Here is a 14,899-nt window from a genome sequence, read left to right as displayed (position 1 = left end):
CACCCTTGAATACCAATGCTCAATGCCATGCCCCCATGTACCATAAGGAATCCCATATGTCCCCATGAAGCCACCACACTGCTAGTAAACCTGCCACAAAGTGATCTACACCTCCTCATCTACCCTGGTAGACCTGAGCGGCCTAACTCCACACCTGCTAGAGGGGATATCTCTGTTGTGTCGATCCTCGGTGACTCTTGTTCCTAATACCCCAATGGGAGAACTGTTGTGCAGGCAATCCTTTTTGCTGATCCCTCTAGTCCTATGGGAGGATCTAGCAACAAACTAGACAAATACGTGTAAACTTTCCTAGTTTATATCAGAAAATACAAAGGAAGATAGATGACCTACCTCACTCTGATGCTAACACCCGTTGATATTGTTCTTGATCTTCTCGCTTCCAAGTTCAATCCTCTCTATGTCGTTGTGGATGAATACTACAAGGAAGATCAAACAGAGACGACAAAAGCATACATAGCATAATTCATTCTAACATAAACTATGTGACAGATCAAGGAGTATCACACTAAATGAGTAATAATAGACACATTTATGGAAAGTAAACACATAATGTATTATAAATAGAATGAAAGGGAAGCATACAACCACTCAAGCCTTGATGTTGGAAGCCTCCTTTGGATGAGTTTCCAAGTCCTAGCCAAGACCTTCAAGCACTCCTTTCTCCTTAGCAAAATGAGAAGCATTTAGGCATAATTTCAACATAGGAGGCAACCAAGCAATAGCCAACCAATTGTGGATAGTAGGGATCTCATTTATAGGGAAGGAGAGGGAGTTAAGGATCCATAAAAGGAGGGAGAGGTTCCACAACTCAAGGGAAAGATCCATGAAAGTAGGATCAAGGACCAAGAATGGGAGATCTCACTCTAATCCTTATTCACTTATAACCAACTCATCGTTCTCGAGGCTTCTAGTAGGAGAAGCTTCTCCTCCACTTTAGGAAAAACTGCCTGAAGAGGTTCAGCGTGGGTTTTCCTTATAAAAGTCGCGTTGGCAGCGCTAGGTCAGCACAATGCAACAAGTTACCAACATGGGTCAGCAGTGGTGCAAAACGCGTTGATCCTAAAAATTAGGTTTTTAGGCAAGTTTCTTCAGAACTCTTTTAAGGCAACTTTTCTTTCGTACTTCAGGGATGCTTTTGTATATGTTTCATGGTGAATACACTGACATCTTTCGTCATTTTGACGCTTCAAGATACGGGATAGAAAGTGTGACAAAATATTGTGTAACAAGAACATCATCTCCATACAATGTCCGGTCTAGTGGCCTACCCATGCCACCTCCTCCTACCAGCTCCTGCCAAAGAATGTTAATCATCTTGCGACCCCATGCGCAACCAACATGCCAATACAATCCATGGAGCCTGCTCACAAACCGTTTGTCCGCTAATGCCGACTGGAATTCCCTTAGGGAATGTATGTGCTCCGTCACTAGGTCGACTACCTCATCAGTGCCATAGCCATCCCACATGTCTGATATCGGATAGGTAGCTCCACCTAGATCCCAGTGCTAACCTGGGCCTCCAATGCTCTCGGTGTCTATGAGCTCCCACTGAGCTTTACTCCAGACTATGACCATCTCCATGAGTCCAGTGCACTCCACTCCACCAGGTACCAACTCAAAATCTCTCACCATCCAATCCCAAGATAGGGATCGAATGCACGAACTCCCACACATGGAACAACTTTGATCGTCTCATCCCGCTATCCGGGTTAACACGTGAGATTTGACTAGGTAGCTCTCTCTCCCTCTCTCCAATGGGAAAAGGTGACCCAACAGTGCTGCTAACTTGGTTATCTCCTCTGGTATGTCTAGACAACTCCGCCTCTCTCAATCCAAGGGGTAGGGGTGGGCTGATAATGTTGTAGATCCTGTCAATGTGCCTCTGAAGCGAACTATGTTGGAATCCCCACATGTGGTCTCTATGTTGCCCCTCATCAATGGCTAGCCCAAAGTATGGTTGCACATCCTCCTCCATCATGGGCTCGACATGAGCCTCCAACTACTCCTCCATAGACAACCCAACATGCAAGGCATGCTCATCAGTCAGTTGTAGGTGGCTGTGATTCTGAAGCTCTGTCATAGACCAGGATGCCTCATCAATGGATGTGTTCTCAACTGCCTCCTCCAATCTGTCTACTAGGGCTACTAAAGGAAACTCCAACAGGGGTTGCTCTTGTGTAACACTAGGTGTATCCTCGTGCTCCTCATGCATGCCATTAGCCTCATGCTCAACCGGCTGGAATGTATCTAGATGAACTCCCTCCTCCAGGGGTATGTTCTCTCTCATCTCGTCACTACCTCTGCCTCCCGTCTTCGTCTCTACAGTATTGCTACTAGCGTTTCGTTCAACAATCATGCTCCTCTTATTTCCTTCATTTGCGGGTCGGAAACTATTGTTTCTTCTTGCTTCCTTTGCTGACAACCACTCTTCGAGAAGCCTCGCCAGTCTCTCGATGCTCCTACTAACATTTTCAAATTTCTCCTGCTGAGACATTTTTGGGCATAAGATTAATCTCGAGACATTTTCAAATTTCCCCTGATGCTCCACATGCTAATTAATTTGATTTCTTTCAATCCACGCTCTAGTTCTGCTGCCTCTTCTTTCAATCCATACTCTAGTTCTGTTGAACAAGCATCTTGTTCTATTTTTGTTGATGAGGATAAGGATGAGTTATATTAGGATACGTAATTGTACTTGTCTTTAGCTCATGTTTGATTTCATTTTCAGCGCATATAGTCTCATGTATAAACACTGATTTTGGAATCTTGGAAGTATAGACTCATCTATAAAGGCTAATTTTGGATTTTGCACAACATGTTTCACTTTCATGCGACTTACCTTCATTTACATACGAAGAACACAAACCATTATATAAAAATATCATTGTTATATGGAAGCAAGTACATTATGTCTACCTCATCATAGTATTTCACTTGCACCACATCATAATTGCTTGTATCTTGTTCAATATTTGAAATGGCTTCACATATTGGCATACCTGCACATTAGTGCCAAGTGTCAAGCATTTTAATAACATGGATAAACCGAAAGACAAAAACAGTATTAAAATGTTTACAAGCTGCTATAAGTTTCATAACCTAAAGAGGAACGTAACTACATACTAAAAATCCAACTTCTATGACGTTGACTCAATGGTGAACAAAAAGATTCTATTTCAATTTGTTCTGAGAAACTACTATGTGTAGCCACATTTCACATTAAATTCTGTAATAATAATCCACCTTTTAAGTGTTTTGACGTTATTCCAAATAACCAGTATACTGATTCATTCCAACACTAAAACATAGGTCATGCAAAGCAACCAGGCAACTTTATAATAGAAAAAACCCTTCCTTCACTCCCATTTACAGAAAGTTTAAGTAGTGAATATGATTTAGAATTTACTATAGGAAAAACATTTTGTGGCATTAACTATCTATAGCCACTACCTTTAAAAACAAATTAAAGATCAATCCGGTCAACTTAGTTGCTCTTGAAGAAAGTGGGAAAAAGATAGTTCTTTTCTAAAACAAATTTTAAAAGAACCTATTTAATTGGTATGAATTTACAAGCATATATCAAGCATTTGTCTCTCCCCAGTATTGTCAAAAGTCCTGTTTCAAGCATTATCCGTTTCCATATCCATCAAAACCCTGTTTAACATTCCTGGACATCTTCAAGTATACATGTTAGCAGATAAAAGATGCTATCATAAAAATATAGATTCCTCACCACTTAATAGGGTATAGAAAGTAACATGTGCCCCTTTAGCTGATAAGAAACAACTGTTGGTCGAGAATTTTCAAAACGATCAGAAATAGATTTACACATTACCCTGGATACATATTTAGTGTGAAAAGTGAACCCTAATTCCAATGGAAATCACCCATGGAGATACATAGAAACGATTTTTCATATTGATTTTATTTAGTGCCCTTAATCTTTTTGGGAGCTAGGCGCATTGGTGTGGTACAAGTACTAACACTGTCAATAATGTGTGTTTCTTCAAAAGGTTTCTTTAGTTGTCCTCTTTTTCTTTTGTCTCCCACAGTATAAGTCCAATAGGCAGCTTCGTTGGCAGTAATAAGCTTCGAATTAAATCAATTTGATGATACATCTTTCTTTAGGGACGGAAACCAGCTAGAAGTATTTTCAAAAAACCATCTTGATCTTTCTACTCTTCCATGGATAAATTCCAATTCCATTGTCAGGCCCTCTTTTTCAAAAGTTGTCTTGTATTTATCTAAGTTTTTTGGTAAAAAAGAGATAGCCTTCTTTTGTTTGTAAATGTATATGTACATATGATACATAGGCCAGTGAGGCAATATGTTTGAGCCAGAGTGCCTATATATTGAAAGGTAAGAGAGCCATGTAAAATGTAGATACATTTGCATATATTAATAAAAATAACACCACAGCTGCAAACCAAGGGATGAAAAGAATATGGGAAGCTACGACTCCATGAGAGGGAAAAGTGAGGGGACTAGACCAAGAAATAATTCCTAAGCCAAAGTCATCACCTTATCTTACCAAAAGTCACTTTATGAGAATATATTACCTAAGTCATAAAGTCATAACCTTATATAAGCATAAAGTCATAACTTTATGAGAAATATCCTAAGTCTCCAAAGTGGGGAATGGTAGCTGCAATAGGTGCCAAGTGTCAAGTGAAAGCCATGCACACTTAACCATAATTTCTAATGGGAATTGAACCATTCTGACCATTTGTGCTATTGTCATTACCTACCAATCTCACTGGGTATGTCCGTTGAGTTGAAGGAAGCTCTGTAACCACATTTTGTCCATGAATCCCCAAAATTTTAGGTGAATTTTATTGGGGATTTAGTGCACAATTCTCATTGTACTGTACTGAGGAAGGCTGGAGACCTAAAGTGAGAATTATTTGAGTGGTTGCCCAAGATGTTAAGCCTAGCGGGTACTTGGAGACTCTTAAGTGTAGTTGGAGTTCCTAGAACCATAGAGCTCTAAGACTTGTTAGCCTTTGCTAGAAACTTGGAAAAGAAGTGGGACAACCCCATGGACTGTAATGCAGAGAAGGGGGTACACTTCCTTGGATTGTGCACATTGATGAGGACTGAGAGGTCGTAGTTTGGAATCGTTGATGGAGTTTGGTAACTTGGATAGAAAACACCTGCATTGTCTGTGAGACCATAGCTGGCTTTAGGTAAGCATTTGCCCTGGTGGAGTCATAGCCCCAACTCGGCGGTTCCCTGAAACTAAGAGAGTTTGATCAGTGAAGTCTATGGTTGGGTGGAACATTTGAGGTCTGCAGCCAATCAGTGTTTTCAAGAAAGATGAGTGCCATGTTTCTACGCTATTATATTGGGTAATTATAAGTTAATTTGTGTTAAAATTGGCAACTAGGGCCAAACTCCATGTGGATCATCTTATTTTTGGCAGCTGATATTTTTCTTGGATTCCTCTCATTGAGAGGTGTAGGATTGATCTAAAGATCATCCGATTCCGATAAGTATTCATGGAGATATGAATTTATTTGTGTTATGGGACAATTCGTCAAGGTCGGCCAGCAACCAAATTGCCCCCACTTGTGCTCAACGTTTTAGTATAAATAGAGGTGCCTTGAAGGTCATTTGAACACACACTTCTTGTGATCTCTTCCTCTCCACTTGTCTTGGGTTTTGGTGGGAGGAGAGATCCTAAGAAGACAATGCTTCCCTAATGGAGATGATGCCCTAAAACGCAGTCATGGAGATGATGGCCTAAAACACAGTCATAGAGATGATGCCCTAAAATGCAGTCATGGAGGAGACTTCTATAGTGCAGCAAGGAGAAGTTCTAACTGCCCTAAACGCAGGTCTAGAAGAGACCCTAAGCAGCTGTCCTTAAAAGCCCTAAACACTGTCCTAGGAAAAGGCACCTAGCCGCAGAGAATAGAAGGACTAATGCAGCCCTATAGATGCAGATGAATGGTGTATAAAGGAGGCCTCAACGTGCCCTAGCTGCAGCCAAGGATGAGGCCTAATTAGACGTGGAAGACAGGCCCTAAACGCTGATGTATGAGGCTAAATCCACAGTTCAGTTTGTGCCCTAGTCACTGTCCAGGTGTGCCCTAACCGCAGGCCTTACTCCGCAGCAAAAGAAGGATTAGATGCTGCCTTACATCCGCTGTTGAAGAAGGCTCCTATACGCTGTATAGAGGAAGCCCAGTCATGTGTTTAGCACTGTTTTGGGACAGCAGATTGCACAGGAAGGAGTGCAAGGTAAGAGCCCTAATCTAAGTTCTGGATGGACAGTTTGTGTTGGGCTAGTACAGAGAGCCCTTGGTCAATGGAGTGTCAAGTAAAGAAATTACCATGTGTGGGAAACTATCTTCAGTATAAGGTTATGACTGTGTTGTGTGATAGTAACTCATGTGCTAATGACAGTAAAGCATAGCAGTAAAATCTTGTGAACATATGACAGTGATATATTCAGTCTGATGTATGGCATGTCAGATATATACATGCAGTAATGAATGGACAGAGATTCAGTGATGATTGATCAGAGATCCTAGCGTTTAATAATGTTCTTACTACAGTGGTATTTGGGTTTATGACTGTATGCCATATCCTGTGATGACAAGTGAAGGACGGTCTTGTAAAGGAGACAGCCTTCCCTTCGAGGACAATTGCAGACAAATCTGGGCAGATTTTGTGACTGTTAGGAGACTGCACTCTGGACCTGTTGAAGGAGTCTAGCTGCTCTGCTAGGCTGTAAGCCATAGCAAGCAGCTAAGACTGGTGAGTGCAATGGCTGATGGTTGCAGCATATTGGATGTCATGATGGATGCAGCATGATGGGTGCAGCTCAGTGATTGGTACAGTACAGTGATGAAAGCAGATCAGTGATTGGGTCCAGCACAGTGATTGGTGCAGTACAGTGATAAAAGTAGATCAGTGATTGGGTGCAGCACAGTGATGAAAGCAGATCAGTGATTGGGTGTAGCACAGTGACAGGTGCAGCGTGATGATTGAGTGCAGCACAGTGAGGAGCAGCATGGTGATGATTATGTTCTATCTGCATTTTACTATCATGCTAAATGTGATTGCTAATCTGGAATTGATATTGAGCTAATATGGAAAATTGAAGTAAATTTGTTATCAGCATAGAACATACCTAAAATTAACATGGTATCAGAGCTGAGGTGAGGACAAAGCCCAGGCAAGAGTGAAAGAGCAATCACCGAAAACAGTTGGGAAAGGACAAAAGGACCAGTGGATTTTTCATCCCTCTTCAAATTCACCAAGGGTGAAATTGAAGCAAAGAATATTATCAGAATGGCGTAGCGGAAGCTTCTGATGGGCTACCTAAAGATCACTTCATTGAGAAGTCCGGATCTAAGGGTGGAAGGAAAAGCAGATGCCTTGTTTGTAATAAGTTCGGCCATTACGCTGAGGAGTGTCCGAGGTAGAGACACATCACTTGATGATGATAACAATCATTCCAGGGACATCTTCAATCACTGAAGGAATGACAGGTAATGCAGGTCAGCAAGGAAATAACCAACTCTTCAAAGAAAACAAGGACCTCCAAGTATGAAGAATCAAATTCTGATAAGATAAAGTAGCATTGTCTTATATTGGCCCTCTCCTCCAGACTCTTTGAGAATTTGGCTTATTGTAATGCTTTAAGGCACTTCATCGGATAGAGGGTGCACTCTCTAATTTGGTAGAGATGGAAACAATCGTGGGATTATACTTGGAGTCAATGCCACCTATCCTAGAAAGGGTGTAGGGAATGTTACCCCTCAAGTGAATGAGGGTAACTCAATTCATTTACGAGAATCTCTTTATGTACCCGATCGCAAGAAGAACCTGGTGTCCATTTCGACAATGGAAGTCAAAGGTTTTTAGGGTGGCATTCATCGATGGAAAGGTACGTGTTTGAAAATGGAATTTTTCAAAGATGCCTTTACTCATGGGTTCAGGGTTGGAAATTTGTATCAAGTTGCAGGAAGTCCATTGGGGACCATGTCAGTTGACACATCTCATCTATACCACCGGACATCTACTTATTATGGGGCCCCACCCAATGTGATTCAGATGGTGATAGGGATGCCTAAATTCAAAAGGAGCATGAACGTACATGTTTGAGATGTACCGAAGGAAAATCTTACAAGGGGACCATTCCCCTCATGTAGCAGGTCCATAGGTTTGGAACAACCCGAGGGGTTTGAGATTCATGATTGGGAATCTCGTGTATGCAGGTGGAAGAAAGCCCTCTATGGCTTGAAGCAAAACACCCTAGGCTTAGTATGAGAGGATTGATAGTTGTTTGATGAAGCTAAATTCACTAGGAGTGAAGCCGATCCAAACCATTGCTTGAAGGTTGTGGATGATAGACCTCTCATACAACACCTTATGAGGACAACATCTTTTTGACAGGTGCAAACCCTCTCATTTGCTAAAGTAAGAGGGAGTTGGATTTTGGATTTGGAATGGTAAACTGCAAGCCCGTGACTACCTTGATGGAGCTTAACTTTCAGAAGTTATATGGTAGTGATGTCGAACCAGATTTCGGAAATGCCTCTGAGTTTCACAAACTCATACTAGCATTGATGTTCTTGGTGAACTCCCACCTGGATATATGTCTTGCAGTTAGCATGTTGGGCTCATATTTGGTTGAGCCTCACTAGATTGATGCCAAGAATCACTTGGGATATCTTCAGGGCACAATCTCTCATGAATTGAGATACACTGTCGGAAATGTGAAGTTGCACGATTATTCTGATGATGATTAGGCAGCCAGTGTGGAGGATTGCAAGAGCACTTCTGGGTGCTGACTCTCTTTGAGTTTTGCTTGATATCCTGGATGAGCAGGAAGCAGAAGACGGTTGCTTTGAGCACCACTGAGACCGAAGACATAGCTATGAGTATGATCTCATATGAAGCTGCCTGGTTGTGGAAGCTCTTCAGTAAGTTGTTTGTACACATGATGGATACCACTGTGATCTTCTGTGTCAACCAGGGGGGATTCGATTGTTGAGGAATCTCGTATTCTATGATTGCTCCAGCACATAGACATCAGATACTACCTTATCTGGGATATGGTACATCGATGAGCGAGAAGGCTCCATCGCATTGAGACTGATGTATAGGTCGCAGACATTCTGTCAAAGCCCCGGGGAAAGGTCAAATTTGTGACTTTCCCAAACGACTTGGAGTCGTTGAGAGACCCTCTTATGAGGGTCCTACATGATGCATGCATTGAGCTCTGGGAGCTTTGGGAGGCTCGAGGTACTTCTTGGAGCAACAAGCGACCATAGGGTGACTCACCCTCCCCTAATGGTGCGCTATATACAAGGTGAATGGTTCAGCCTTCCCCTGTGATACTCTGTGGCGACTTATGGACAGGATGAGTGGTTCTCCGGTCGAGGCATCTTACCCATGCAGTCTGGAACTCATGGGAAGTACCTCTCATCTGACCAATGAGTAGGGGAATGGGGTTAGGGACCATAGTAGTACAATCGATGGACGCATTGTTGTATCTATCGTACTCCCTATGCTAAGATGACCTCCACTGATTTGGGATCAGTGTGAGTGGTTTGAGACACTCTCTTTTGATATTGATCTGGGATCAATGAAACTGACTTCGAGTCAGTAAAAGTGATATGGCTCACTCTCTTGGAACTAATCTGGGATCAGTAAGAGTGGTATGACACACTCTCTTCATATGGAATTGACTTCGGGTCAGTAGAGAATGGTACGAGACATTCTCGATCAATTCTTCTTCTTCATGGTTCAACAGAGCAGTGCAGGGCACTTATGGTAGAGATAGCATAGTCTGGCAAATGGATCAGCGGATGGATTTCTCCCTAGTTGAGAGGGAGTGTTAAAATTGGCAACCAGGGCCAAACTCCATGTGGGTCATCTTATTTTTGGTAGCTGATATTTTTCTTGGATTCCTCTCATTGAGAGGTGTAGGATTGATCTAAAGATCATCCGATTTCCATAAGTATTCATGGAGATATGAATTTATTTGTGTTATGGGACAATTCGTCAAGGTCAGCCAACAACCAAATTGCCCCCACTTGTGGTCAACGTTTTAGTATAAATAGAGGTGCCTTGAAGGTCATTTGAACACACACTTCTTGTGATCTCTTCCTCTCCACTCGTCTTGGGTTTTGGTGGGAGGAGAGATCCTAAGAAGACAATGCTGCCCTAATGGAGATGATGCCCTAAAACACAGTCATGGAGGAGACATCTATAGCGCAGCAAGGAGAAGTTCTAAATGCCCTAAACGCAGGTCTAGAAGAGACCCTAAGCAGCTGTCCTTAAAAGCCCTAAACGTTGTCCTAGGAAAAGACACCTAGCTGTAGACAATAGAAGGACTAATGCAGCCCTATAGACGTAGATGAATGGTGTATAAAGGAGGCCTCAACGTGCCCTAGCCGCGTCCAAGGATGAGGCCTAATTAGACGTGGAAGACAAGCCCTAAACGCTGATGTATGAGGCTAAATCCACAGTTCAGTTTGTGCCCTAGTCATTGTCCAGTTGTGCCCTAACCGCAGGCCTTACTCCGCAGCAAAAGAAGGATTAGATGCTGCCTTACATCCGCTGTTGAAGAAGGCTCCTATACGCTTTATAGAGGAAGCCCAGTCATGTGTTTAGCATTATTTTGGGACAGCAAATTGCACAGGAAGGAGTGCAAGGTAAGAGCCCTAATCTAAGTTCTAGATGGACAGTTTTTTTTGGGCTAGTACAGAGAACCCTTGGACAATGGAGTGTCAAGTAAAGAAATTACCATGTGTGGGAAACTATCTTCAGTATAAGGTTATGACTGTGTTGTGTGATAGTAACTCATGTGCTAATGACAGTAAAGCATAGCAGTAAAATCTTGTGAACATATGACAGTGATATATTCAGTGTGATGTATGACATGTCAGATATATACATGCAATAATGAATGGATAGAGATTCAGTGATGATTGATCAGAGATCCTAACGTTTAATAATGTTCTTACTACAGTGGTGTTTGGGTTTATGATTGTATGCCATACCCTATGATGACAAGTGAAGGACGGTCTTGTAAAGGAGACAACCCTCCCTTCGAGGATGATTGCAGACAAATCTAGGCAAATTTTTTTACTGTTAGGAGACTGCACTCTGGACCTATTGAAGGAGTCTAACTGCTCTGATAGGCTGTAAGCCATAGCAAGCAACTAAGACTGGTGAGTGCAATGGCTGATGGTTGCAGCATATTGGATGTCATGATGGATGCAGCAGGATAGGTACAGCATTGGGTGAAACTCAGTGATTGGTGCAGTACAGTGATGAAAGCAGATCAGTGATTGGGTGCAACACAGTGATGAATGCAGCTCAGTGATTGGTGCAATACAGTGATGAAAGCAGATCAATGATTGGGTGCAGCACAATGATGAAAGCATATCAGTGATTGGATGTAGCACAGTGACAGGTGCAGCATAATGATTGAGTGCAGCACAGTGAGAAGCAGCATGGTGATGGAGTCACCTTGGATCAGTGGACGCAGAGTGCCTTCTACTCAACTCAGATCAACTACCTCATATGCTATCTTAGAGAAGATCTCTGCTCTGATTTAGATAAGTCAATATGTTGAATTCTAATGTATATGTACTATCTCTCTCTCTCTCTGTGTTGAACTATTGAAGAAAATATAAGAAGAATTGATCAAGGGTTTCCCCACATTTGGGTTTTTCCCTGGCTAGCGCCACATCTTGTCTCCTCTTGTCTTGGCTTATCTTTTGTGATTTATGTTTATGTTCTATCTGCATTTTACTATCATGCTAAATGTGATTGCTAATCTGGAATTGATATTGAGCTAATATGAAAAATTGAAGTAAATTTGCTATCAGCATAAAACATACCTAAAATTAACAATTTGTCATAAGCTTATAGAATAGTGTAACTCTATTTCAGAATGTTAAAATAAATTATGCAAGGATTGCATGTAACCTTAAAATATGACAGGAAAGAAATTATATGGTATCAAGTTTGGTTGTGATATGGTGAATTCAAAGGGAAATTGAGAAATTTCTTAGTGCCCCACCATCCTAGCAAGCATCAAGGTGGTCGGGTACATTACATCTTTAGTTCATTTAACAAGTGTCTTGCATGCACATGCTGAAAACATGACTTCCTAAAATTTTCTTCTTTCATCTAAGCCCATGTCGTTTGCTGTCTCCCAAAGGAATAGCACTTTATCATAACACTTTCATGATACTGGAATGGCATTTCCAATAGTATATGAAAAGAAGCTATGGGGAAAATAACACCACTCATCTATATAAGACCATAAATTGAAAACAATCGAGCACCAACGAAATACATATACTTAATGCCCATCTTACAGTCGAGCTAAATATGTAGATTTGGATGAGGTTTCTTAGCTAGAGTTTGAAAAGGGTTTCATAAGAAATATCAAAATATCATTGTCGCTTAAATCAACCACTTCTCTTTCAAAGTCATAGTTCTTCATCTTTTTCTGCATGCAACATGTTCTCTGAAGCATAAGGTTTTCTCCATCTTGAGGTGTATGCAACTCTTCTTCACGTTAAATGAAATCTCACTGTATTCAACATGTAAAGTGTTGGTTTGTGCTCCTTGCCTCTTCTTAGTTCTTAAGTCCACCAAGAGGGCCACAATTTGTGATGATGATGAGCACCAAATTGGTAGCAAATTATCAATACCCTTTGTTCACATCCTTGGCCATTTGCATAACTTCCATCACATCTACGATTTTGACTATGAAAATTACCTCTTTTTTCACCAATATTGTTCCAGTAACCTTGATGACACCTCCTTTTGTGGCACTTCCACAAATGAATTTGTGCATGCCTCAACCCCTATGTTTGCTGCACATCCCATATGTTGATTTTTGAGTGGCTTGGGAGGTACTCCAGGTCCTAGGGTTCTGGGTTTGGAGGGCAAAGCACCACAAGAGGCACTTGTGGGCTTGGAACCCAAGGTTGGGGTTTTGCACCCATCGTGATTTGGGCCAAAACCATGGACACATTTCGACATGTGATGGATGAGGATGATAGCTCTCGTCACGATGAATCTGACGCAACGAAAATCATCCGATTCCAAGTTGTAGAAATGGAGTTGTGAATTTTTGAAGTCCAGAAGTGCGTTTGCACAAAATGAGTTAAGGTCAGCTTGATGTTAATAAGCCTCTTGACAGTTTGTCAAGCCCTATGTTGGACGTTGGAGGAAGCCCTTCTTATGCATATAAATAAGAGGGTGATTGGAGTGATATTTCACACATCCAAAAGAGAAATACAAGGCAGCGTAGAAGGAGAAGGAAACTCGTTCAAGGAAGAGAAGGGTCTCTATTTTTGGGCCACAGGTTAGGGCAACTTCAGTAAGGAAGGGAAGGACATTAGGGTCACTCTCATGACTGTTTTGAAGTGCAAATGAACCAGCAGTAAGGCCGCATTAAAGGAGACTATTTCTGGGCTGTTTGTGAGGGTGTTTGTGGCAAGGTTCAACACTGTTTTGGGCAGCAGATTGCACAGGAGACATTGCAGGTAGGCCGAGCCCCAAACAGTGGGCTGTTTGGTGAGCATAAGGGCTGGTTTTAGCCCTATATTCCCGCGTTTGACAGCAGCAACGAAGGGAGACTATGCCGCAGCTGTAGGACGTTTGTTGAGGGTAAATGAGTGGGCTGACAAGTGGCTATTTGAAGCCCTAATCAGGCAGCCTCATCACAGCAGTTCACTTCAGTTCGGAACAGCAGTCAAAAGGTGTGTTTGACTGAGTTTTGCCTTGATGGGATACTTGTTGTAGCTTGTGGAAGCCATGAGTTGAAGTTGACTTGGGTGATAGAAGACTTCAACAAGGAGCAGATTTCACAGTGAAGAGTTGGGAGCCATTGGACTGGTGGAGGGCAGCGTGTTGGCTACTCAAAGTAGCTCTAGAGCAGCATACAAGAAGGACATTGGTTGGTGCGTGATTGGGTGAAGTTTGGAGCCTAATGTGCAGCGCTTTGATGGACAAAAGTGGCTGCTAGATTGGCGGATTGGAACTCAGGTATTGGCCAGCCTAGAGAGCAGATTGGATCAACCCGTGTTCATTGCAGCAGACATGACTTTCAGCAGTGATAAGAGGCAGCCCTCTTGGAGACCCTATGTGTTTTCCTTGAAGAACTAAGGCGAAGCTAGAGAGCAAATCGGGAGCGAAGGACAAGCAGGACAAGATACGACATAGAGGCTGATGCGAGTGTGATATTCCCACTTAGCAATGTTGCTAAGGGAAATATCAATCTTGCCCAATTTTGTCTTATTTCATGTTTGCACTTAGGAAATGTTGGTTCAGAGGTCCCACATGAATTTTGGGATTAAATGGAGGCCCAAACATTAGGAACGAAGGGAAATATTGCAGCTCTAGTGGAGCATGGGGACCACCCCATGGAGAATTACAGCTCACATGTGGAAGACACTCTCATTGGAGTGAAGTTAGTGGGGAAAGTCGAGCTGGGCCCACATGGGAATCTTCGAGGCTCTTTGATAAATAGAGCAAGAGGCACTCATTTTGTTCATTCAATCATCTATTCAGAAATTGTGTCTTTGACATAGCACACTTGAGCTGAAGCCAAGTCAGTAGTGTTGTTTAGCACACAAGTTTCTCTTATCAAAGATCTCAATCCTTGCTTCGGTGGCCTTTGAGTGTCGTTCTAAGAAGGGAGTCCTACCTATACTAGTTTGTACCATCATTAGGGAGTGCGAGTTCATGGAGAGGATTGGCAACAACAGCACAGGGACTGTGCAGTTCTTGGAGAAGGCACGCTTGGAGGTTGAGGAGTGAAGGAAGTTAGGGGCTGAAACTTGAGGTGGAGTCCAAAGAAGTGTTGTGGGGGCTTTTCCAGCATTTTGGCGGA

General features: G+C 42.3%; 1 protein-coding gene across 2 annotated transcripts in view; it reads right to left on the bottom strand.

Moving 5' to 3' along the window:
* LOC149222226 (PHAF1 protein At3g51130-like) overlaps positions 1–14,899 on the bottom strand; it is a 377,477-nt gene that overhangs the window by 340,146 nt on the left and 22,432 nt on the right. For both annotated transcript variants that reach the window (XM_089385320.1, XM_089385319.1), the window contains exon 2: positions 2,938–3,020. In XM_089385320.1, coding sequence (XP_089241446.1) covers positions 2,938–3,020 — 83 coding nt within the window. The remainder of the gene's footprint in view (positions 1–2,937; positions 3,021–14,899) is intronic.

Source organism: Pinus tabuliformis, chromosome Q, assembly GCF_031772625.1.
Source record: "Pinus tabuliformis cultivar Carrire ecotype Pingquan chromosome Q, CPIR1, whole genome shotgun sequence".
Classification (NCBI taxonomy): domain Eukaryota; kingdom Viridiplantae; phylum Streptophyta; class Pinopsida; order Pinales; family Pinaceae; genus Pinus; species Pinus tabuliformis.
The sequence above is the reverse complement of the archived record's forward strand: the minus strand, read 5'-3'. Positions and strand labels throughout refer to the sequence as shown.